We start from the raw sequence: 26,925 nt of genomic DNA on the forward strand, positions 1-26,925 counted from the left end.
GATCATACTTATCAATAATTGCCTTAAATGTAAATGGGTTGAATGTCCCAACCAAAAGACAAAGACTGGCTGAATGGATTAAGAAAACAAGACCCTTATATATGCTGTCTACCAGAGACCCACCTCAAAACAAGGGACACATACAGACTGAAAGTGAAGGGCTGGAAAAAGATATTCCATGCAAATAGAGACCAAAAGAAACCAGGAGTAGCAATACTCATATCAGTTAAAATAGACTTTGAAATAAAGGCCGTGAAAAGAGACAAAGGAGGACACTACATACTGATCAAAGGATCAATCCAAGAAGAAGATATAACAATTATAAATATAACAAATATGAAAGGCAAAATTAACAGTAACACAATAATAGTGGGAGATTTTAATACCCACTCACACCTATGGATAGAGCGACTAAACAGAAAATTAACAAGGAAACACAAAATTTAAATGATACAATGGATCAGTTAGACCTAATTGATATCTATAGGACATTTCACTCCCAAACAATGAATTTCACCTTTTTCTCAAGTGCACATGGAACCTTCTCCAGGATAGATCACGTCCTGGGCCATAAATCTAGCCTTGGCAAATTCAAAAAAATTGAAATCATTCCAAGTATCTTTTCTCACCACAATGCAGTAAGATTAAATGTCAATTACAGGAGAATAACTATTAAAAATTCTAACATATGGAGGCTGAACAACACGCTTCTGAATAACCAACAAATCACAGAAGAAATCAAAATATGCATAGAAATGAACAAAAATGAAAACACAACAACCCAAAATGTATGGGACACTGTAAAAGCAGTGCCCAGGGCAAGGTTCATAGCACTACAGGATTACCTCAAGAAATAAGAAGAAAGTCAAATAAATAACCTAACTCTACACCTAAAGCAACTAGAAAAGGAAGAAATGAAGAACCCCAGGGTTAACAGAAGGAAAGAAATCTTAAAAATTAGGGCAGAAATAAACGCAAAAGAAACAAAAGAGACCATAGAAAAAATCAACAAAGCTATTCTTTGAGAAGATAAATAAAATTGACAAACCATTAGCCAGACTCATCAAGAAACAAAGGGAGAAGAATCAAATCAACAAAATTAGAAATGAAAATGGAGAAATCACAACAGACAGCACAGAAATACAAAGGATCATAAGAGACTACTATCTGCAATTATATGCTAATAAAATGGACAACTTGGAAGAAATGGACAAATTCTTAGAAAAGTATAACTTTCCAAAACTGAACCAGGGAGAAATAGAAAATCTTAACAGACCCATCACAAGCACGGAAATTGAAACTTTAATCAGAAATCTTCCAGCAAACAAAAGCCCAGGACCAGACAGCTTCACAGCCAAATTCTACCAAAAATTTAGAGAAGAATTCACACCTGTCCTATGCAAACTCTTCCAGAAAATAGCAGAGGAAGATAAACTTCCAAATTCATTCTATGAGGCCACCATCACCTTAATATCAAAACCAGACAAGGATGTCACAAAAAAAGAGAACTACAGGCCAATATCACCAATGAACATAGATGCAAAAATCCTTAACAAAATTCTAGCAAACAGAATCCAACAACATATTAAAAAGATCATGCATCATGACCAAGTGGGCTTTATCCCAGGGATACAAAGGATCCTTCAATATCTGCATATCAATCAATGTAATACACCACATTAACAAATTGAAAGATAAAAACCATATGATTATCTCAATAGATGCAGAGAAAGCCTTTGACAAAATTCAACATCCATTCATGATAAACACTCTCCAGAAAGCAGGAATAGAAGGAATATACCTCAACATAATAAAAGCTATGTATGACAAACCCACAGCAAACATTATCCTCAATGGTGAAAAATTGAAAGCATTTCCCCTCAAGTCAGGAACAAGGCAAGTGTGCCCACTCTCACCACTACTATTCAACATAGTTATGGAAGTTTTGGCCACAGCAATCAGAGCAGAAAAAGAAATAAAAGGAATCCAGATTGGAAAATAAGAAGTAAAACTCTCACTGTTTGCAGAATACATGAGCCTCTATATAGAAAACCATAAAGACTCCACCAGAAAATTACTAGAACTAATCGATGAACATAATCAAGTTGCAGGATATCAAACTAACACGCAGAAATCCCTTGCATTCCTATACACTAACAATGAGAAAACAGAGAAATTAAGGAAGCAATTCCATTCATCATTGCAATGATAAGAATAAATACTTAGGAATATATCTAACTGCTTCCCTGGTGGCTCAGAGGTTAAAGCATCTGCCTGCAATGCAGGAGACCTGGGTTCGATCCCTGAGTTGGGAAGAACACTTGGAGAAGGAAATGGCAACCCACTCCAGTATTCTTGCCTGGAGAATCCCATGGACAGAGGAGCCTGGTGGGCTACAGTCCACGGGGTCGCAAAGAGTCAGACACAACTGAGAGACTTCACTTTCACTTTCAAAGAAACAAAAGACCTATATATAGAAAACTATAAAACACTGATGAAAGAAACCAAAGAGGACACAAATAGATGGAGAAATATACCATGTTCATGGATTGGAAGAATCAATATAGTGAAAATGAGTATACTACCCAAAGCAATCTATAAATTCAATGCAATCCCTATCAAGCTACCAACGGTATTTTTCACAGAACTAGAACGAATAATTTCTAGGAGGGAGTCTCATGGGTTCAGAGGTTAAAGCATCTGCCTGCAAGGCAGGAGACCTGGGTTCGATCCCTGGGTCGGGAAGATCCCCTGGAGAAGGAAATGGCCACCCACTCCAGTACTCTTGCCTGGAAAATCCCATGGATGGAGGTCCTGGTGGGCTACAGTCCACGGGGTCGGCAAAGAGTCGGACACAACTGAGCGACTTCACTTTCATCAAGCTACCAATGGTATTTTTCACAGAACTAGAACAAATAATTTCACAATTTGTATGGAAATACAAAAAAACCTTGAATAGCCAAAGCATTCTTGGGAAAGAAGACTCGAACTGGAGGAATCAACCTGCCTAACTTCAGGCTATACTACAAAGCTACAGTCATCAGTAGAGTATGGTACTGGCACAAAGACAGAAACATCAATCAATAAAACAAAATAGAAAGCCCAGAGATAAATCCACACACCTATGGACACCTTATCTTTGACGAAGGAGGCAAGAATATACAATGGAGAAAAGACAATCTCTTTAACAAGTGGTGCTGGGAAAATTGGCCAACCAATTGTAAAAGAATGAAACTAGAACACTTTCTAACACCATAAACAAAAATAAACTCAAAATGGATTAACGATCTAAATGTAAGATCAGAAACTATAAAACTCCTAGAGGAAATCATAAGCAAAACACTCTCGGACATAAATCACAGCAGGATCCTCTATGACCCACCTCCCAGAGTAATGGAAATAAAATCAAAAATAAACAAATGGGACCTAATTACACTTAAAAGCTTTTGCACAATGAAGGAAACTATAAGCAAGGTGAAAAGACAGCTTTCAGAATGGGAGAAAATAATAGCAAGCGAAGCAGCTGACAAAGAATTAATCTCAAAAATTTACAAGCAACTCCTACAGCTGAATTCCAGAAAAATAAACCACCCAATCAAAAAATGGGCCAAAGAATTAAACAGACATTTCTCCAAAGAAGACATACAGATGGCTAACAAACACATGAAAAGATGTTAAACATCACTCATTATCAGAGAAATGCAAATCAAAACCACAATGAGGTACCATCTTACACCGGTTAGAATGGCTGCTATCAAAAAGTCTACAAACAATAAATGCTGGAGAGGGTGTGGAGCAAAGGGAACCCTCTTACACTGTTGGTGGGAATGCAAACTATTACAGCCAGTGTGGAGAACAGTGTGGAGATTCCTTAAAAAACTGGAAATAGAACTGCCATATGACCCAGCAATCCCACTGCTGGGCATACACAGTGGGATTGCTGGGGGGATGATTTGAGAGAATAGCATTGAAACGTGTATATTACCATATGTGAAACAGATTGCCAGTCCAGGTTCGATGCATGAGTCAGGGTGCTCGGGGCTGGTGCACTAGGATGACCCAGAGGGATGGGATGGGGAGGGAGATGGGAGGGGGTTCAGAATGGGGAATACATGTACACCCATGGCTGATTCATGTCAATTTTGGAAAAACCACTACAATATTGTAAAGTAATTAGCCTCCAATTAAAATAAATACATTTTTAAAAGAGAAAAAAAAAAGATTGCCAGGAGAAATATCAATAACCTCAGATATGCAGATGACACCATCTTTATGGCAGAAAGCGAAGAAGAACTAAAGAGCTTCTTGATGAAAGTGAAAGAGGAGATCAAAAAAGTTGGCTTAAAACTCAACATTCCGAAAGCTAAGATCATGGCATCTAGTCCCATTACTTCATGGCAAATAGATGGGGAAACAGTGGAAACAGTGGCAGACTTTATGTTTTGGGGTGCCAAATCACTGCAGATGGTGACTGCAGCATTGAAATTAGAAGATGCCTGCTCCTTGGAAGAAAGGTTATGAGCAACCTAGACAGCATATTAAAAAGCAGAGACATTACTTCGCCAACAAAGGTCCATCTAGTCAAAGCTATGATGTTTCCAGTAGTCATGAAAGTATGTGAGAGTTGGACTATAAAGAAAGCTACTGCTGCTAAGTCACGTCAGTCACGTCCAACTCTGTGCGACCCCATAGATGGCAGCCCACCAGGCTCCTGTCCCTGGGATTCTCTAGGCAAGAATACTAGAGTGGGTTGCCATTTCCTTCTCCAGTGCATGAAAGTGAAAAGTGAAAGTGAAGTCGCTCAGTTGTGTCTGACTCTTCACGACCCCATGGACTGTAGCCTACCAGGCTCTTCCATCCATGGGATTTCCCAGGCAAGAGTACTGGAGTGGGGTGCCATTGCCTTCTCCGATAAAGAAAGCTGAGCACCAAAGAATTGATGCTTTTGAACTGTGCTGTTGGAGAAGACTCCTCAGAGTCCCTTGGACAGCAAGGAGAACCAACCTGTCCATTCTAAAGGAAATAATTCCTGAATGTTCATTGGAAGGACTGTTGCTGAAGATGCAACGTTGTCAATACTTTGGCCACGTGATGCAAAGAGCTATCTCATTTGAAAAGACCCTGATCCTGGCAAAGATTGAAGGCGGGATGAGAAGGGGCGACAGAGGATGAGATGGTTGGATGGTATCACTGACTCGATGGACATAGGTTTGAGTAAACTCTGGGCGTTGGTCATGGATAGGGAGGCCTAGTGTGTTGCAGTCCATGGTGTGGCAAAGAGTCGGCCGTGACTGAGCAACTGAGCTGAGCTGAACTGAACTGAACAACGTTGTTTAGTTTTTATTGCTATTTTTGTCTTCTGTGAAAGTTTATTTTCTTTTTTTAATGCTTTATTTTATATTGGAGTATAACTGGTTAGTAATGTTGTGGTAGCTTCTTGTGTACAGCAAAATGATTCAATTATACATATATCTATTTTCTTCAAATTCTTTTCCTATTTAGGTTCTTACAGAGTATTCAGCATAGTTCCCTGTGGTATAGAGCAGGTCCTTGTTGGTTATCCATTTTAAATAGAGCAGTGTGTACATGTCAATCCAAAACATACCTAATGGATATATGTCTTTTATCATAGGTCACTTTAAACCAGCATGGGAAGTAATAAGAATGAACATTTTACTAATGATAACATTAATTAGTAAACTATTCATTAGGCACAATACCAGACATTCAAACACAAGTGTCTTAAGATTTCTCTTCTCTCGAAAATCAAAAGCATAGGAAAATATTGAGTAAAATAGTCTTCCCCCAAAGAGAACTAGCACATTCAGTTTACTGACAGGAAAAATAAGAATATTGATAACTGAATTATATTGCAAGACCCTAATTTAAACTACAGTCTTCCCCAAAAGAGAACTAGCACATTCAGTTTACTGACAGGAAAAATAAGAATATTGATAACTGAATTATATTGCAAGACTCTAATTTAAACTAGTTAAAACCGAATATTAGATTTTCTATAAATAGATATTTGACCAAGGTGCTTGATAATTTACCTTCTCTGCTTATAGACTATATGCAGGAGCATTTGGACTTTCATAATTACAAAATACACTGAGAGACAATTAATTTTGCTAGCAAATAGCAAATGGTTTACTGTTCTTTTTGAAATATATTTTCTTCAATAAATATACTAATGTAAAAAAAAAGAGAGAGAGTTCAAGTCTAACCAGAATGTCCAAGTCCACTTCAGCCTAAGCCCAGAATAGATTCTGGGTCTTCTCTAAGCCACACAGTCATCTAAGCACCTCCTGTGAGGGGCCCGAGATACTAGACAAAACCTTGGGATGGGGAACGTGTGTTTCCAGGCCATAAGAAGCTCATGTTCTAATAAGATACATAGATGCGTGTGTGTGTGTGTGTGTGTGTATGTGTGTTTATGTATGTGTCTTTAAGTTTTTCAGTCATGCCCGACTCTTTGTGATCTCATGGACTGTAGGCTGCCAGGCTCCTCTGTCAGTGGGATTCTCCAGGCAAGAATATTGGTGTGGCTGATAGCCATTCCCTTTGCCAGGGGATCCTCCTGACCTAGGGATTGAACTCAGATCTCCTGTGTTGCAGGCAGATGCTTTACCATCTAGGACACCAGCAAAGCCCACACAGATGTGTGAATACATAACTATATGTAGGAAGTGCTATGCTGTCTACCTAGAGGAATCTAATAAAAAAAAAAAAAAAGCCTTCCTAGAAGTGAATTGGGTCTTGATTTCAGACCTTTGGGGCTTCTCTGGACTTGATTCTGGGTGGAATTGGTGCCTGCCTATACTGCCCTCCAGCCCCACATGGAGAACTGTCTGTACGTCAACAGTTTGTTTTCAGGAGTAGAGACAAGAGCCAAGAGAAGCCACTTGCAGGACGGGAAGGGGCTCACCTTTCCCTCGCTGATTCCTGGCTTGGTTTCTGGCTGAGTGCCTGGGTTTCAGGATAAACTGGTCTTGGATCTCTTGGGGCCCCTCCAGGAAGGCCTCCTGGAGGGCAGAAGCAGAAGTGGAGCCCTCCAGTTCCTGCTGCAGCAGCCCAGTACCTGGAATATAGCTCAGTTTAATTCCATAAGGATGTTCATGACCTATATGGAGAAAAAGCTAAATACAGATTCAGACCGATGGTGATGGGTGGGATCAAACCCACCTTACCGTGAGCGAGTATGCCACACTGGTGTGACTGCTGACCTTCAGGGGCTTCTGGGTAGAGAAGGCTGTGACTCCCGAGTAAGCACAATGTGCACTCTCTCAAGGGGACACGCTGCAAAAAGCAGGTGCCCAAACAGAAGAGTTTAAAACATAACAAGAAAAATGTTTTTAGACACCTTGCTTGGCTTGGAAGGCATTTCATCAGTGAATTGCACAATATTGACTTTCATTGTGTTTCCATCTGAGAATATTTATGGCCTTCTAGTTTCTGCCTTGACACACTACACCTGTACATCTTAGGCAAAATGCTAGCCTTAACATTCCTCCTTTGAAACACTGACCCTCACACATAGACTCATAAGGATCAAAGTAAATATATTAATAAGCATTGGTGCTTAATATTTTTAAAATAATCGGACTATGTATGTTAAGAATGGCTCTGATCAGTGTTCTGTCCCACATGTCAGTTTAACAGATTTTCCATTTCCTTTTGTCAGTTCAGTAGGCAGAGTGCAGTGGGGTGGTTTGCCTTAATGTTTCCCTCCCGCTGCTGCTTCCCTCTAAGGGGTTTCCTACGAGACAGTGATCAGAGACAAGCCTGCACGGCTGAGAAAACCCAGAAGTGCAAAACGGTGTTTACAGAGTGGAAAACCACACCAGAAATCATCGGGAGTTGCCTGCCAAGTGATTTGTTTTGCTCTTTCATGCTATAAATTGTTTCCTCTCCATAGAATTCTCTAAGACCCTGTGCTGTCCTGTGGATTCCATCTTTAAAGAATTGCATGAAAGCTCCTTTTCTTTTGTTTCTGATTTATTAAATGCAACTGGAGGAGTTCTTGCTTGTGCTTTACATCTGGCATAAACACAATGTCAGTGCTCTGTTCAGAACAAGAATCACAGCGACTTCCATCCTTTAAGGCAAAAGAAGCTTCTGTGAGAGTAGTAAAATACAACCAAGTCACCAGGATAACCAGGAGCTAATCCATAATTGTGAGCTGAGAACATGTTAAGAAGCGCATTCAGAATGACTGCTGAGGCAGCAGCATGAAAGACAGCCTCTTAGGAGTCCTCAGAGCCAGCCATGCTGTTTGAGGCTGTTCTAAGCTTAGAAGTTGTCATCTACATGGTCTTATTTAAATTAATGCATTTTATTAAACTAAATATGTTTAAATATTCAATTTTTTTTCACTTTACTGCTGACTGACTTTTACAAGGATGTCAACAAGACAAGAAAAACACATGAAATGGGTGAGGTGGTTTTGTCTTCAGCTTTATACTTGGTGACTCTATGTATTCTAAGACTGGGAATATACATATCACAGAAAAAACTTAGTTGTTTAGATTCTTCAGACCACATGAAAATGTTCCTCAGATCACTTGAAAGAGTAATAGACTCACAGGATTGTTGAACAGATGAAAAAAGTTAAAAGAGGAAGTGCTCTAAGATTTCTAGTGGAAGTCATTGTCACCATGACTATATTGCAGGTTCCACTACAGATTTTGTCTTTGCCCTTGTTTTAATTCCTCCTTTTTTCACTGACCACCCCTGACAGATTTGCTCATCCAAGAATGTGCATTATTATTTTTAGTTAACTTGCTATGATAACTATTTTAGGAAAGATGTAGTCTATTTATCAAAAATTTCAAGAGCAGTGCTAGTGAACTCAGCTTGAGAAACAGCAAAGCACATGCAGGTGGTTTTTAGTCAGTGAAGAATCTAAGTGTCTGATTGTGATTATTTCATTTTCTTTATGATGCTGAGAAAAGCTTTGGGCACAGAATAGGTATTAAATAAATGTACTTGAGGGCAGAGGTATGGCTGGATTTTAGAAGATGATCACGAAATAGAGACAACTCAGTAGTTAGGAAATGGAACTGAGAACGTCAAGACTGGAATATGAAAAATAATGTATGAGCAAAAGAAATTCCCGCTTGTGTTGCTTTCCTACCTAAGTGAGTAAATAGAGAGTAAGTAAGTAATTGTTTTCAAGACAACTCTGTTTGTCAAGTGGAAAAAGTAAAGAAGAAAAATCCACACTGCTGTTCCCAAATAGACCATAAGCTGCTGCATGAAGAGATGCTATCTGTGCTTGGGAGAGAGCAGGTGCTTAGAATTATTTAAGACGTGTATAAATGAATACTGCAAGAGATTTTCAGTTTAAGGGCATTTAAGCTTAAGACTGATCAACCATTACTTTGAGACTTTAAAGTTACAATTTGGATCCCAACCAGCTCCATCTTAGGTTTTCCCTGACACTTACCAGTAAGTGGATATGAAGTCTTTTTCTCAGCAGAACTGATCCACAACTGGTAATCTTTCTCAGAGCCCTTGGAAAGAAAAAGAACTATGTGTCACAGCAAATATTCCTAGTAGGTACTTGAAGAACTCATTTCCTTAGCATTTCTATACTTTCAAAAGGAGAATTTGGGCCAGGATAAATGCTATTTGGTCCGTGGAAGTGGCAACAATTTTTGAGTGAACAATGCTGATTCCAGTAGCCCCTGCCCCTCTCTCATAGCCTCCAATGGATCGACTGAGATTCTTGTCCTTTTGGATAAAGGCTGAGGATCTGTGCAGCCACAGTGCAGTCACAGGCAGCCTCTCACTTTGTGGGCGGTCCATGAATTAAAACAAAACATAGTACTTTTTAATAAAATTATAAATAAATATATAAATTATAAATAAAAAATAAAATGATTAAAAAAAAACTTCTCTTCACTATGGAAGAGAAGTCTAATCTCAAGAATCCTGCTTTCTGCTGTTTTGAGACTCCTTGGAGAATTCTGGCTTTTGCCTTAAAATGTCCCTGCCCAGTCAAGCATGTTGTCCAGAAAGCCACATACTCTGCCATGACTATTCCTGAACAAAGTAAAACTTGAAAGGCAGCATTAGCTCAGCAACTGTTAACACAATGAGACAGATGCCCAAGAGGCCTTGAGTAGATGGCAGCCTACTGGCTGTGATGTAGGCAAGCACCACTCAAGGGAGAGAAGGGACAAGGACTCTAACCTGAAGAAGGAGTCAGATGTAGAAAACAGTTTCTTCCAGCAGAATCCCTGCCTAGGAATTCTGAATATCCCATTTGAAACAAGTATAAATTACAAAGACTGCTAAATTAAAGAGCCCTCCAGGAGAAGATAAAGCAAAAGATGTTTGAAATAGAGTTGTTGGTGATAGGTACTAGGTACTACACTTACCTTTGACTCCTGATTAAAAATCACGGCCTTGCCATGAAGGAAGTAAGCTCCCAGGTATGGACGCAATCACACACACAAACACACACATGTGACTAAATAGGCTTAAAATGGCATTGCGAATAGAAATGAGAGAGCTGATAAAAATCTTTTCTTTTAAGGTAAAAACTGGAAAAACTATGATGGAATCCCATAAATCAGGCATATATATATATATATATATATATATATATATATATATAGGCAAATAACCCTAGTTATTCACTGAAATAGAAATTTTTTGTCTAGTGAGATTGATCACGTTAAGCAAAGGAAAGTTACAAAAATGAAATAAAATGAGTTCTAACATTAATCAGTCTCCCCAACCTTATCCCTAAAGCCACTTTCTTCTAAGATTTGACTCTCATTCAGGGCATAAATATCATATAGATTAGAAATCAGTGCAGAGGGGTGCTGTACTCAATGCATATGAATTCAATTTTATTTAAAATGTATTATTAAATTATATTTTTACAGAAATCTTGATGTCTTATACCAAATTCTGGCTGTCTTGAGGTTTTAAGGGGCTTTATTATACCATTGAGAAACACAAATATGAATATTGTAATTATGTCATATCACAATAGCAAGACATTTTCACATTTATGTATAAATATGTATTCATAATTATATTTATATGTACATTTTACACATTGATATGTATATATATATATAAATATATATAATTTTATATAAGGATCTATGCTTTACAAGTGCTTTGTTCAGTTCTGTCCATCTGAATGTTCCACTCCTCTTTCTGCTTCTGAACCCTCATCCTCAAACATAGCCATCTCTTTCACTAAAAAATGTTTAACAAGCATAACAGTCCTATCAAAACATAAAAGAGCAGACACTTGAAAACAAAATGAGATGAAAGAGATGTGCACACAAACGCTTCCAGACCCATGGTCTTATTCAGAACTTGTCTTCTTCAGCAGTTCACAAGAGGCATTAGCCATTGCATTATAGGACCTGCATCAAGGGGATGTAGCTTCTTGCCAGGTGGTCTTTACATCAGATTTACAACAAAACATATCATTTAGGATTTTCTCATACTGAGATTGAGTCCTCAGGCGCAATCAGGGTAAATGGAGATGGGACAGGAGGAATCAGGAAAGAAGATACAAAAAGAATAATCCAATAGAGGAGGAAATATTTAGAATCATAAATATTTTCTTGTCTATGTGGGTGTGTGTGTGTGTGTGTGTGTGTGTGTGTGTATATATATATAATAAAAATACATTTTTTCCTTAAAACTGTAAAATTATAGCCTGATTTCATTGTGCTATGACTTCAGTTCACACAAAATTTATAATGGGAATACACAAATAACACATCTGTATAGATTATTAAGGGGCTTCCTTGGTGGCTCAGACAGTAAAGAATCTGCCTACAATATGGTAGACCCAGGTTTGATCCTTGGGTTGGGAAGATCCTCAAAGAAGGGAATGGCAACCCACTTCAGTATTGTTGCCTGGAGAATTCCATAGACAGAGCGTCCTGGTGGGCTATAATCCACGGGCTCTCAAAGAGTAGGACATGACTAAGTGACTAACACACACATAGGTTATTAATATAGTTTGGCTGCCTTCAAATTCTACCAAATATGATGGAGTTATCTGAAATAATCAGCTGTCTTATGATAATAGATACATTATACACAAACACAGACATACACATACACACACAAATCTCAAAAATCAAAGTTGGTTTTTTAACTAAAAATAACTTGCAGGTAACTTACAGTTATTCCTAGCTTTGAAAGTGACATATTGATAACATCATTCACTGTGTCTGAATTTGTCACTGTTACAGTAACAGACTGCAAAAAAGAAGCGAGAAAAGCTGCTATAAATTAAACATTTTTAAACAAGTGAGTCAATAATTATTGTTATATTGTTATCTATATTCTAAAGGCAAAGCTTATAATTCAGGTAATGACAAAGTAAAATGCTTGTATATAGAATATAATCCCCTAATTATAATCTATTTCCATTCCTTTATATAACATGAAGCTAGTAGAAAGCATTTCAGTAAAACAAATATTTCTGTTAAAGGATTTGAGGCACACAAAATATAATAGCTTAAGCAAGAACTAGAAAGACTGAGAATTCCACAAGGGCACATAGGCTACCCTCAGCACCTTAAGGCTGTTTCCATAATGGAGGAAAGATAGTTTAAAAAAAAGTACCATCTTGGTCTTCCTGAGTTGTGCTTTTATAATATGGATTTATTTATTTGTCATTACATAGTCAGTTTTAGTAAAATTAGAATGAGAACTGGTTATTAAAGTTTTTTTTTTAACTACTATTCAGTGATTACTTTCTTTTTGTCAGGTGTCATGATTACTAAGATTTTCATGATTGAAATCTAATGAATCAATTAAATAAAACCAATTAATCTAGGAAATGAGATTGAAAATTTTTAAAATGTAAGTTCCATTCTAAACTGCCAGTGAACAGGGTGTTTATAATAGCTCTTGAGCACACAACACATTAAAAAATGCTCCATAAAAATAGGAAGGCAATTTATAGAAAATTAATACAAGAGAATGATGACTACAATTTCTCAAACTTGGTGAAAGACATAAATTTATAAATTCAAGAAGTTCAGAAAGTACCAAACAGGTAGATTAAAAGAAAACCATGCTTTGACACTTCATAGCTACACAGCTAAAAACCAAAACTAAAGAGAATATCTTGAGAGCAGCTGAAGAAAAATGACAAGTCACACATAGAGGGTTGATGTTTGAGTGAGCACAGAGTACTCATCAGAAAACACAGAGACTAAAAGTGAAACATCTTTACAGTGTTGAAAACATTTGCAAACAAAATTCTATATCCAGCAAAAATACCCTTCAAGACTGAAGGTGAAATAAAGACATTTCAGGTGAAAGAAACTAAGACAATCTGTTGGTACCAGATATGTATAAGAAAAGGAAAGTTCTCCAGGATAAAATGAAGTACTAGAAGGAAACTTGAATCTTCAGGAATGAAGAACATCAGAAATGTTTATTTTGTGTAAGTTACACATAAATAAAGTTGATTTTTTAAAATTTCTAGGTGAAAAATTCTGAATGTAACCCATTGTCACAAATCAAAGTAGGCGGAGACGAAAGTGTGCTTTGCTGCATGAGAACCCTCTAGATGCATCTCTTGCCGGCATTGCATTTATCTGGTGGTCAGGAACAAATTGGATTTTGCCTGGCTTTGCTCTTGGCCAGGAAATAACTGTCTTAAATGACTTCCTTTTTCTACCTTCAAATACTGTTGTGTGTCATCTAGAGTTACTGTAAACTACAGTAGAACAAAGTATCATAAAAAAAACATCCAGAATATCTTTTCATCACAAATGTCTAGGCTACAGCACTACACTTTCAGAAATCAAATTACATGCAAATAACTGGGGCTAATGGTATGATTTTTTCCCCCCAGTAGCATAAACAAAATGAGGTAGAGATTTGCTGATCCTTTCAAAGTATCATCCCTTTTGGCTCAGTTCTATCCAGATATTCCTCAGAATGAAAGACCTTTCAAGGTGAAAAGACAGCCTTCAGAATGGGAGAAAATAATAGCAAATGAAGCAACTGACAAACAACTAATCTCAAAAATATACAAGCAACTCCTACAGCTCAACTCCAGAAAAATAAATGACCCAATCAAAAAATGGGCCAAAGAACTAAATAGACATTTCTCCAAAGAAGACATACAGATGGCTAACAAACACATGAAAAGATGCTCAACATCACTCATTATCAGAGAAATGCAAATCAAAACCACTATGAGGTACCATTTCACACCAGTCAGATCGGCTGCGATCCAAAAGCCTACAAATAATAAATGCTGGAGAGGGTGTGGAGCAAAGCGAACCCTCTTACACTGTTGGTGGGAATGCAAACTAGTACAGCCAGTGTGGAGAACAGTGTGGAGATTCCTTAAAAAACTGGAAATAGAACTGCCTTATGACCCAGCAATCCCACTGCTGGGCATACACACTGAGGAAACCAGAAGGGAAAGAGACACGTGTACCCCAATGTTCATCGCAGCACTGTTTATAATAGCTAGGACATGGAAGCAACCTAGATGTCCATCAGCAGATGAATGGATAAGAAAGCTGTGGTACATATACACAATGGAGTATTACTCAGCCATTAAAAAGAATACATTTGAATCAGTTCTAATGAGGTGGATGAAACTGGAGCCTATTATACAGAGTGAAGTAAGCCAGAAGGAAAAACACCAATACAGTATACTAACGCATATATATGGAATTTAGAAAGATGGTAACAATAACCCTGTGTACGAGACAGCAAAAGAGGCACTGATGTATAGAACGGTCTTATGGACTCTGTGGGAGAGGGAGCGGGTGGGAGGATTTGGGAGAATGGCATTGAAACATGTAAAATATCATGTATGAAATGAGTTGCCAGTCCAGGTTCGATGCACGATACTGGATGCTTGGGGCTAGTGCACTGGGACGACCCAGAGGGATGGTATGGGGAGGGAGGAGGGAGGAGGGTTCAGGATGGGGAACACATGTATACCTGTGGTGGATTCATTTTGATATTTGGCAAAACTAATACAATTATGTAAAGTTTAAAAATAAAATTTAAAAAAAAAAAGTCTTCTGCATTTAGCATTACCTTCCTCTTAATCCTGTGCTAGAAAGGGGCATTATTGAGATCAGCTAACAAAATGGAAAAGTAAATGGTTGATTAAAGTATTACACGTATGGTAATTTACCAAAGGTCATAGCTGTGTGACGGTTATATGAAAGACTATCCTTATTCTTAGGACATACCTAATTATTTAAGGAGAAAGGGCATGGTGTACGTATGACCCTCAAAAATAGTTAGATACACACACACACACATATATATTTATATTTATATATATATATATATATATATAGAGAGAGAGAGAGAGAGAGAGAGAGAGAGGAGACAAATAAATGGATCAAACAAATGGAACAAAAGGTTCATAAATAGGTGAATTTAGGTAAATGGCATATGGTGTGTTCTTTGCACTATTTTTTTAACTTTTCTGTAAGTTACAATTATTCCAAATAAAAACATCACAGGGGGAAAAAACAAAACAAAACAAAAAACAGTGGAAACAATCCAAACCACAATGTAATGACACTCATCTTTTCACGGGAAAATATGTGTTCCCACACAGTGCTTGCTAAATTACTCCCCTCTCTCTTTCTCCTCTTTTTTGTTCTCCCTCCTACCCACCCCATCTCTCTATCTCTTCTGTATATCTCCCATCAGTTTCATTTTGCTAAGTTGAGAACTTGGAATTTAATTTTTGATCTTAAAAATACTTACACATGCACTGTTTTTGATGTCCTCAGTGAAGATTTGGAGGGGAATGCTTTCTGATCGATCCTTCTCTTTGGCTAGATTGACGTACCTAATAAAATTCAGTAATAACCCAGGATAGGGTAGACAAATTAGCTTTAGCTATCAGCTTATTTTCAAATCAATCAATGTTGCTAATCTTTTAAATACTGTTATTATTTTCTTTAAAAAATTTATTTATTGAATTCGTTTGGCTGCACCGGGTCTCCCTTGTGGTACACAGGATCTTTACTGGTGGCATGCAGACTCTTAGTTGTGGCATGTGGGATCTGTCTAGTTCCCTGAGCAGGTACTGAACCCAGGCGCCTGCACTGGACCACCAGGGAAGCCCCTTATTTGTTATTATTCTTCTTTTAATATCTATTTTTTTTATTTCGCCTTATTTTAATTTCTAAATTTTCAGCTGTGCTGGGTCTGTGTTGCTGTGGAGGCCCATCTCTGGCTGTGGCCAGTGGGGGTCATGCTCTAGCTGCAGTTCACGAGCTTCTCCTTGCAGGGGCTTCTCTTGTTGTGAGCACGTGGGCTTCAGTAGCTGCAGTTCGGTTCCTGGGCTCTGGAGCGTAGGCTCAGTTAATTGTGGTGCACAGGCTTAGCTGCTCCGCGGCATGGGGGATCTTCCTCTATCAGGGCTCAAACCTGTATCTCCTGCATTGGCAGGCAGATTCTTTACCACTGAGCCGTCAGGGAAGCCCTTGTTATTATTCTTAAAAGCATGGAGAGATAAACTGAGTAAAATCAAATTAGGGATTGGAAGAAGATATGCAAAAATATTTTCAGGAAAATAAGATATGACCCAGAAAGTAACAGGTCGCCTTTGTTATGTGCGATTTGGGCAGCAGATCCAATCCTCAAAGTTTTCCTGCCTAGATTGGCGGGCGCAGGGCCTTCCTGGGTTCAAGGACAGGACGTGGCATTTGCTTTGAGAATCTTTCATTAGAGTAAGTAATCTACACTTATGGAAATTTAACATATGTTTTGAGAATAATGTTAGTTCCAACCATTAGGATGGAGAGAAAGGAAAGATGACAGTGACACACAGAACTTCCTTAAAGCTAAGCAGAGCATACGTGTAAATGAGAGAACATTCTTTGCAGCAGCAGTCAGGATAAACCTAAACAAGAAGTTACTTGAGGGGAGTCTAACAATTCCTACCAGGGAGAAGGACACAGTTTGGGGGCACTGCCTTGAAGAGATTTGCATTCTTCTATCATGGATTAAAGATTTAACATACGTATACTGTTGTCAAAATACCTTTGAAGGAAGGACTGCCATTTTTCCTTTTGTTCAGGAAAACTGCAATCTTAAAAAATGGGAGAAAAATTACATAAAATACTTACACTAACATATTGCTGCTGCTGCTGCGTCGCTTCAGTCATGTCCGACTCTGTGCGACCCCACAGACGGCAGCCAACCAGGCTTCCCGTCCCTGGGATTCTCCAGGCAAGAACACTGGAGTGGGTTGCCATTTCCTTCTCCAATGCATGAAAGTGAAAAGTGAAAGGGAAGTCGCTCAGTCGTGTCTGACTCTTAGCGACCCCATGCACTGCAGCCTACCAGGCTCCTCCGTCCATGGGATTTTCTAGGTAAAAGTACTGGAGTGGGGTGCCATTGCCTTCTCCACACTAACATATTAAGACTTGTATTAGCATATTAAGTGCTATTCCAGATTAAAAAAAATATCAGCAGCCAGTTGTTAACTAATGTGTATGCATATGTAAGTTGTACCCTCTTCATAATTAGGCTCTTGATATGGAGTCTCTCTTTTTTAAACCATATTACAGTGATGAGAAGTAGATGTTAAACTTGACAAAAAGTTGGTTTGAAATCTAAACACTTAACTGCAGGTGTCATGCAAGCTGTGTAATCATGGGCAAGTCACTGAACCACTCTGTGCCTCAGTTTCCAGAACAGGAAAAGGATTAATTATACCTGAGTGTTCTTATAGGTAGAAGTGCTATTCAGATATAAAGAACATGATTATTCAGATTAAATCATACTTAGGAATTGGCATTTGGATGGAACTATGTTATCTCAGAAACAGGAGTATCCTATTAGGAAAAAACCCTACAATATTTTAGTCCTTTATGTGTGTTCAGTTCAGTTCAGTTCAGTCGCTCAGTCGTGTCCAACTCTTTGCGACCCCATGAATCGCAGCACTCCAGGCCTCCCTGTCCATCACCAAATCCCGGAGTTCACTCAGACTCACGTCCATCGAGTCGGTGATGCCATCCAGCCATCTCATCCTTTGTCGTCCCCTTCTCCTCCTGCCCCCAATCCCTCCCAGCATCAGAGTCTTTTCCAATAGTCAACTCTTCGCACGAGGTGGCCAAAGTACTGGAGTTTCAGCCTCAGCATCATTCCCTCCTAAGAAATCCCAGGGCTGATCTCCTTCAGAATGGACTGGTTGCATCTCCTTGCAGTCCAAGGGACTCTCAAGAGTCTTCTCCAACACCACAGCTCAAAAGCATCAATTCTTCGGCACTCAGCTTTCTTCACAGTCCAACTCTCACATCCATACATGACCACTGGAAAAACCATAGCCTTGACTAGACGGACCTTTGTTGGCGAAGTAATGTCTCTGCTTTTGAATGTGCTATCTAGGTTGGTCATAACTTTTCTTCCAAGCAGCAAGTGTCTTTTAATTTCATGGCTTCAATCACCATATGCAGTGATTTTGGAGCCCCCCAAAATAAAGTCTGACACTGTTTCCACTGTTTCCCCATCTATTTGCCATGAAGTGATGGGACCAGATGCCATGATCTTCGTTTTCTGAATGTGGAGCTTTAAGCCAACTTTTTCACTCTCCACTTTCACTTTCATCAAGAGGCTTTTGAGTTCCTCTTCACTTTCTGCCATAAAGGTGGTGTCATCTGCATATCTGAGGTTATTGATATTTCTCCCACAATCTTGATTCCAGCTTGTGCTTCTTCCAGCCCACTTTATGTGTGTACCATATAGTAAATTGTAATATATGAAATTAGTTTCTAGGAAACTTATTCTTCATTACTATGATCCTCTGATGCAGATCAATCTACTGCTAAATTGTTAAAGATTAGCATTTTCTGTGCTAAAGTTTGTGTAGCATTTAATTATCCAGAGCTGAAAATGTTTTAGGCTCATTCATACACAGACTTATCACTTACTAAATTTTATTTATTGTGGTAAATTATGCATAACATAAAACTGACAATTAGTGCTCATCGGTAGATTAACAAGATTGTGCAACCATCACCATTATCTACTTCTGGAATATTTTCACTACCCAATGGCAAACCCTGTGTGCATTAAGGAGTCACACCCCAGTCTCCTCCATCCTCAGGCCCCATACCAGGTTTGGTTTATACATTCATTAGTTGATAAACACTTAGGCTATTTCCAATTTTTTTTTTTTTTTTTTTTTTTGGCTGTGGTGGATAAAGCAGCTATGAGCGTTTGTGTATAAATTTTTTGTGTGGATGTAAGTTTTCATTTCTCTTGGATATATACCCAGAATATGTATGTTCTCCTATGGCTGCCACATTTTATATTCCTACCAAAACACTGCTCCTACCCCCCATCCCCATTTCAAGAACTGTTTCACCAGGAAGTAGAGTGCCCTCTGAGCTCCCAACCTGCATATATACCCGAACACAGCTGCTAATTACTCATGGCAACCTGCAGAAGACTAAAATAGCAAATGGCCAAAGCACTAGGTGTCAGGCATTGTTATGAATGCCGTGTATGTTCTCGCACAGCTTTTAAACCTAAATAACATGTGTAAACCTGGCTTCCTCCTTTCTAGCCTCACTAGGAAAAAAGTTTCTTGGACACTCCCTTATCAGAAATTGCACATTCCCAAATGAAACTGCTTCCATTCACTTAAAACATGGAAAAGATGTTTAAGCAATAGGAACTGGATCTTTAGAGAAATAAGTCATGGAAAGCAGACATACAGAGAATGATACAAATACATATTTCTTCCCCAAAAGCTTTCAAAGTTTTCATTAAGTCAACAGCTGAATTCTAGCATTTAGTCAGTTTACCACTTGGCAGCATTTTAGTTGTCTTAGCTCTCTGATGATACAAGAGATCTTGGTGGTCAGGTGAGGAGGACAAGAAAGTGTGTCAAGTGTGTGTGAGGAGGGCCCAGTGTGCGCACGAGACTGAGATACGGGGTATGGTTGTTCCAAATGGCAGTTGTGAATGTTTCATGGCACTGGCGAACCCGGGACTGTCAACTTGGGATAGTCACATTCCCCATCCTCACTCCAGTCTAAGAATGTAATTGGAAAACTGACCTGTACTCCATGGAATCGTAGCTTTGTTTTATTGTCACCCTTCTACACACACCAAATAAGATTATTTGTACACAGCAATTCAGGCAACCTACTATTTGATGACACAATTAATGTTATGTGTATAATTAAGTACCATTTTAAAGGGAATTAATTTGGGAGTATAAAGTCAGTTTTTCAAATATAATTGTACTTTTTCAAGAAAGATAATCGGGATTGGATTGAGGGCAGGATATTGGTGAGGGGTCCTAGAGTCTTGCTCTCATGATCCTCCTTCCTCATACAAGGATACCATGAACACAAGAGGATCTGGCTTCCCAAGGAGCTCACATAGCCCATCTGAAAAACCACTGATCAAAACCAAAGGAAATCACTCCAGTCATTTCCACTATTTACTATCCATATGCATGCATTTGCACATGAAAACCTTTTTAGGAGGGAAAAGTACAAGGCATATGTGTCATTTGTTGTTGTTTATGTCACTCAGTCGTGTCTGACTCTTCTTGTGACCGCATGGACTGTAGCCCGCCAGGCTCCTCTGTCCATGGGATTTCCTAGGCAGAATGCTGGAGTGGGTTGCCATTTCCACCTCCAGGGGATCTTCCTGACCCAGGGATTGAGTGGGCAGGTCTTCCGCAAGTCTCCTGCATTACAGGCAGATTCTTGACCACTGAGCCACCAGGGAAGCCCATATGTGTCATTATGGTCAGTCAAGAAGTGAGTCACTGGCTTAATAGACAATCAGATTAAAATGTCCTCCTTTTGAACCCACGTAGATCCAGGACACCAAGCTGTAGGTCTCACCTGGAGGGGGCCACAAAGTTCACCGTGGGCCAGCCCAGGACAAAGGACTTTCTGGCAACGACGCCGGCTTCACCAGCCTTGTGTATACGGTTGTCAGTCCATGTGGTGCTCAGTGGTGTTTTATCTTTTATCTTAACGTTCTTTTTATACCTGGAAAGAACCAAATAATGCCTCTGTTAGTTTGTTTCTGAAACGTAATGGGAGCAGCTGTGTTCATGCTAAGATGGTGTTTCTTATTGCTGGAGGGCCAAGCATGCCTCCTTCATCTCTATTTCTCACTGTGGATGGCGTGGCTAGGCATTTGATAGACCTTTTCAAAAATACGTGTTCAGCGGAGGCTGGTCCAGAGAGTCCCTGAAAACACTTCCTTCATGGTGGGAATAGACATTTTCTGAATGTTAAGTAATGAGTATAGACCATCCTTTATATCTTAGAGCTTTTTTAGAGAACCATTAACTCATTTATCAGTCTCATATTTATTATTATATATTATATTAAAAATAAATCTTATATAAATGTAAATATTTAGCATTTTATAATTATAATAATATAAATGTAGAAAATATACAAATATGTTTGTAATTATTATAATTAGTTTATTATTCATTCATGTCTTGCATATGTCAAAAAGTATTGAGAGGCTGAACCAAAATACATGCATGATATATGGTTTATAAAAATAGTTACACTGGAGAAGGAAATGGCAACCCACTCCAGTATTCTTGCCTGGAAAAGTCCATGGACAGAGGAGCCTGGCAGGCTGCAGTCCATGGGGTTACATGACTGAGCATGTGTGTATGAGGGTGGAGGGTCACGGGTTGGTAGCAATAAACTGGTAGAACTAAAAAAAATAAAAATAAAAATAGTTACACAACTATTTCCTTAACAGAGACCAAATAATAATAATAATAATAAAGGCTAGACTAGAGAGATTTAAAATACATTTTCAACTTTAATTTTTTAAACAAGATGTTTTATTTTCTAGCATAGGTTATTTTAAATTTCCTTTCGTAAATTTTGTTCATAACATTTTCTCTTATAGGTAAAAACTGAAAAATTGTTAGCATACAAATTGAACCCCAACTTAAAACTCAATCAATCAGTCAGTCAGTCAACCTCAGATCAGTGGCCAGGATGTCTTCTGCATAGATGAGAGACATCTTTCCCATTTACCTCTGGGGAGTCAGAAGGTCACCAATGAATCTGCTCTCTGACAGTTTCTGCTGATTCTCTTTTGACTTCTAACATGGAAACCACCATATCTCTTGGTTAATTCACAAATTTAACTCTTGGCGGGCCTGAGATTTAGATAGCTACAAGCCCTATGAAAGATGCCGAGGTAACTGGGGTGCACAGCTCTGGAACTTCTACAATTCAGAACCACATGTAGACACACTAAATGTAGAATGAGATCCGAGATACCTCGTGTGCAGAAATGCCTTTGATTCTTCTGGTTCAGGGAACAGTTAAAGCTCCAACTCTTCAATGGGACTTATGAAATGAAAATAATTTTGCAGGGAGCCCACTTGAAGGATAATCTTGATTCAGTGGGCACTATGAATATAAATATGATGGAAATCTGCTTTGCAATACAAGGTGGGTTTTTTCTACATCTGATTTCAACATTTTTACCCTGTGCCTGTGTATTTGAAGATTTTATGAAACACAATTATCAAATAAAATTATTTTTCTATATAGTAACTCTAAAAGCATTTTCAAATTAAAAATATATGCCCAATGGGAAAGAGGGCTTCCCTGATAGGTGGTAAAGAATCCACCTGCAATGCAGGACACACCCGTTCGATTCCTGGGTTGGGAAGATCCTCTGGAGAAGGGAAAGGCTACTCACTCCAGTATCTGGCCTGGAGAATTCCATGGACTGTATACTCCATGGGGTCGCAAAGAGTAGGACACGACTGAGCGACTTTCAGTTAATGGGAAAGATAGATGCCTATCTGCTGGGTTTTATAGGTTTTTTTTTCTCGTGTAGATGTCTAAGTGTGTTGACACCCAAGGTACTGTGTGGAACCGTCCAAATACACTGACCTGGGAAAAGGCATTTCAATAATTCTCTTCTTAGTGAAGTGAAGCGCCAAGATCATTCACTCCCTTGAAACCAAATCAAGGAGTTATCCAAAAGCCCAGAGCATGGTTTGCATTCTTCAGTAACACTGAGTATTTACCATATAGTGAGCATTGTTCTAAGACTTTTATAAACATTTTTTTCATTTAATGGTCAACTACACCAAGTAGTCTTTAGTAGCTGCATTTTAGGAGAAAGCAATGGCACCCCACTCCAGTACTCTTGCCTGGAAAATCCCATGGGCGGAGTAGCCTGGTAGGCTGCAGTCCATGGAGTCGGTAAGAGTCGGACATGACTGAGTGACTTCACTTTCACTTTTGACTTTCATGCATTAGAGAAGGAAATGGCAACCCACTCCAGTATTCTTGCCTGGAGAATCCCAGGGACGGGGGAGCCTGGTGGGCTGCCATCTATGGGGTTGCACAGAGTCGGACACGACTGAATCGACTTAGCAGCAGCAGCTCCATTTTACAGGTGAGGTTAAGTCAATTTCCCAAAGCAACAGAACCAGGATTTGAACTCAGACAGCCTAAATCACGAGCCTGTGCTCCTACCCACTTGGCCTCCATCGGTGTGGACCTCAGCTTCCCTGAGGTACCCTTCTCCTCTTTCCTATCCTCAGCCTCAACTCTTCTCCAGGAGCCACCAGGCTTTCTGACGGGATTGTTCTTTAATTTGCAGACTGACATGATAAATCTCATGACACTATACCAACAAAGCTAGATGCCAGCTTGGAAATGTTTAAGACAACAAAACTTTATACTGCAGTGGATTCTCCTAGGGTCTCATTGTATTTCTTCAGCCTTAGTCATGACTTAATGAGATTCTCTCACAAGTTAGAACGAATCTAATATAAAATGACTGAAGGATGAGAAGGAAGAGGAGGACTACATTTAAAATTTTTATTGTGTATCCCTTACTACGGATTCCCACACCCCTCTCCTTTCCTGTTTGTTGTTGTTCTTCAGTTGCTAAGTCATGTCAGACTGTTTGCAACCCCATGGACTGCAGAATGCCAGGCTCCCCTGACCTTACTATCCCGCGAGTTTGCTCAGATTCAAGTCCATTGAGACAGTGAGGCTATATAACCATCTCTAACTCTGCCCTTCTCCTCATACTGGAAGGTAAGCCCCAATGGTTTGTGGAGTTTCTGGGATTCTAGGCAGACTTCCCCTATTCCAACACAAGACTGTTCCTTTAGATGCTTGGAAATAGAGATTGTGGTATGGTGTGTAACTGTCTGCTGTTTCACTGGTAAGTTAATAGTAAATTATCTTTTGATCTAAATAACATTCATTTTTTATTGTTTCTGTATTCTGTAACAACTAAATGTGAGGATAGTGATGTCTAAAAGTGGTGTTGGCTATGTATGGTCCCTTCCTATTTGTTAATTCTTCATAGGCCTCTGCTAGTATTAATATCGTAATATTTATAAAGTAGATCCTGTTATAAAAAATAAAAGTAATCATTTTATTTGAAAGATAGCTTATTAGCATTCTAATGAATATCAAAATGATGTTGAAGAATTCATGAGATTAATTCTTGAGAACAGATGTTTCTAATGTTTGTAATATGGGAAAAAATGACTAAAAAAAATCTCAAAATAATTTTAATTGAATATTAACATCCCACAATTGGAGAAATATAATTTCTCTGTGAAGAAATAAATATTTAAATCCCCCTTATTATTACCTAGAAACTAAAATGTACTTATTCTCATCAAATGCATAGGGAGAAGTTAGTAAACCATTTATTCCATTTGTGTTAATTTCTATGGCATCAGCCTCAAGATGAGTGAGTTTTCCACTGAAGTCTGAAGGTGAGCTGAGGCAATAGGGAACCTCAGTGTCCCCACCTCTTCTTATGGCTAAGTGGCAAAACTAGGTGCTACACTCAGATTATTAATTTGAACAGATTGATTCAAGGCAGGATACAATATTCCATCTAAGAATGAGGCATGACAGGAAGAGATGTGTTTGTTATCACAGGAGGTGATTTCTTTTTAGTTATTTCCTTCTGAAAAAAAAAATTTTATATTAATAATAATCATGAATACACCTAAATGTTACTGTGGGAATGATCTTCTAGGTCTTTTTCCAAAACTTGTGTGAAGAACAAGGACTCAGTGCTGTGGTTACTGCAGTGGGGGAACTGTGTCCCCCGCCCCTCCTGGCTGCTAAAGTCCTTAATACAGTGACGCCCTCCCTGCAAATGAGACTATATTTGGAAAATGAGCTTTGGAGGATGTCATGGAGGCTAATGAGGTCATAAAGGGTAAGATTCAAATCCAGTAGGATGGTGGGCTTATTGGCACCAAGGAAATGCCTTGTGAGCACACAATGAGAAGACAGCCATCTGCAAGGCAGGAAGAGAGCTCTCACTAGAGCCTCATCATACAGGTACCTTATTGTGGATTTCCAGCCTCCAGAACTATAAGGGAACACATTTCTTTTGTTAAGCCACCAAGTCTATGGTGTTAGTTGCATCTATGTTGAGGGTTGGGAGGAAAGTGCACCCCGCTGGTTCTGTCTCCAACATATATTCCACATCTGTGTGGCTGAATCTTTTGTTTTTACCACCAACCCCAGGGTGAAGTCCTTGATACTGTTCACAGGACTGTTGCCTCCCTAACTAGTCTCCCTGCTTCCACCCTTGCTTACTCCAAAATCTCTCGTCTTCCGATAGCCAGAAAGCTTTGCTAAAAAGTATATGTCAGATATGGTTACTATCCTAGTTAAACACCTTTCAGCATGTATTTTAACCCCTTACTGTGGCCTGTGGGGACCCTGTGTGGCTGGACCCCTGACTACAGTGTTATATCTAATGTCATGCCCCTTACTTTAGGCTCCGGTCACATTGGCCTTCCCAGAACTACCCCATCCACGGGGCCCAGCTGCACCCAGTCAAAGCCTGCTGCTCCCTCAGCCTCGAAGGCTCAGCCGCCTTGGCTGAGAATGGAGGCTGCTTCTCAAGCCACAGGTCTAGCTTAGAGGCTGGCTTCTTGAGAGGTCCTGCTGAACAACCCCTTTCAAATATGGTCCCATCGTCTTCATGGTCCCCTTCATGATGCTCATGGTATCTACCTTGTATCACAAGCACGACGCAATCTCTCCTTTCCCCCTCTCCTTTTTTTATCATCTAAGTCACAGAGAAGAGAGACCTTGCCTGTCATATTTTCCTCAAGGTTAGCAGAGGTGCCATTTTATACTAGTTAGGAAAGCATGTAATATGTACTCACATGGTATTAGACATAGGCAACGCATCACTAAATGAGGAGAGGTACCGCTTCTGCTTCCTCCAGCCGCTTTTGAGTTCTGCAGGGCTGTGGATCAGCAGGGTACCGTTGGCTCCCTCGGATGATGAAGTACTCTCCCTCTTGGTGGCCACCTCAACGGAAGGGCTTCTGAAAAACATCAAACACCACAGAACAACGAGTCACTGGTCAGATATACGATGGGGTTTATGTTAAATGTCAAGATCGACACAACTTTAAAAAGAAGCCTCAGTCTCCCAAACAGGGCTTCACAGCTCAAATCCAGGAATCAGCAAGCTATAGAAAGTTACTGAGAGAAATGAGGTCACTCGGGCAGTTGATGCGGACAGGCGACAAGTTCAAGGACAAAGCCCTTGGGCATGCGGACTCTTAGAGGCAGGGAACAGAGAAAGGAGCGGAGCTGGTCATGAACTCTTAGGAAGAGGAGAACCAAGAGGCCAAAGGTAGAGACGATGGCAGGAAGGCAAAAACAGACAACGTTAAAAACCCAATAACCACACAAAATAGGATAATGTGTGGCCTATTAGAGATAAAAAGATATGGAGATCTGCCAAGAAGTAATTACAACTTGGTTTCATGATGGTCTAAAATTTTAGATAACCGAGGATTCTGGAAAACTGACTTCAATCATATCTAAATCAATATTCAAATTTTGGGGAAAATTCTCTAAGATCAGCGAAATAATACTGGAAACATCAAAAAAGTTT

The 26,925-nt window shown here is 39.2% G+C and overlaps 1 protein-coding gene across 1 annotated transcript; it reads right to left on the reverse strand.

Moving 5' to 3' along the window:
* Positions 1-6,934: 6,934 nt before the first annotated feature.
* Positions 6,935-26,477, reverse strand: LOC129640884 (rho GTPase-activating protein 20-like). The gene is made up of 4 exons (XM_055565855.1): positions 26,183-26,477; positions 20,862-21,011; positions 9,449-9,515; positions 6,935-7,081 (listed from the first exon to the last, which is right to left on the reverse strand). The coding sequence occupies exons 1-4, from the start codon at positions 26,356-26,358 to the stop codon at positions 6,977-6,979; spliced, it is 498 nt and encodes a 165-aa protein (XP_055421830.1). The 5' UTR covers positions 26,359-26,477; the 3' UTR covers positions 6,935-6,976.
* Positions 26,478-26,925: the final 448 nt, after the last annotated feature.

This window comes from Bubalus kerabau, unplaced genomic scaffold (assembly GCF_029407905.1).
Source record: "Bubalus kerabau isolate K-KA32 ecotype Philippines breed swamp buffalo unplaced genomic scaffold, PCC_UOA_SB_1v2 scaffold_50, whole genome shotgun sequence".
Taxonomy (NCBI): domain Eukaryota; kingdom Metazoa; phylum Chordata; class Mammalia; order Artiodactyla; family Bovidae; genus Bubalus; species Bubalus kerabau.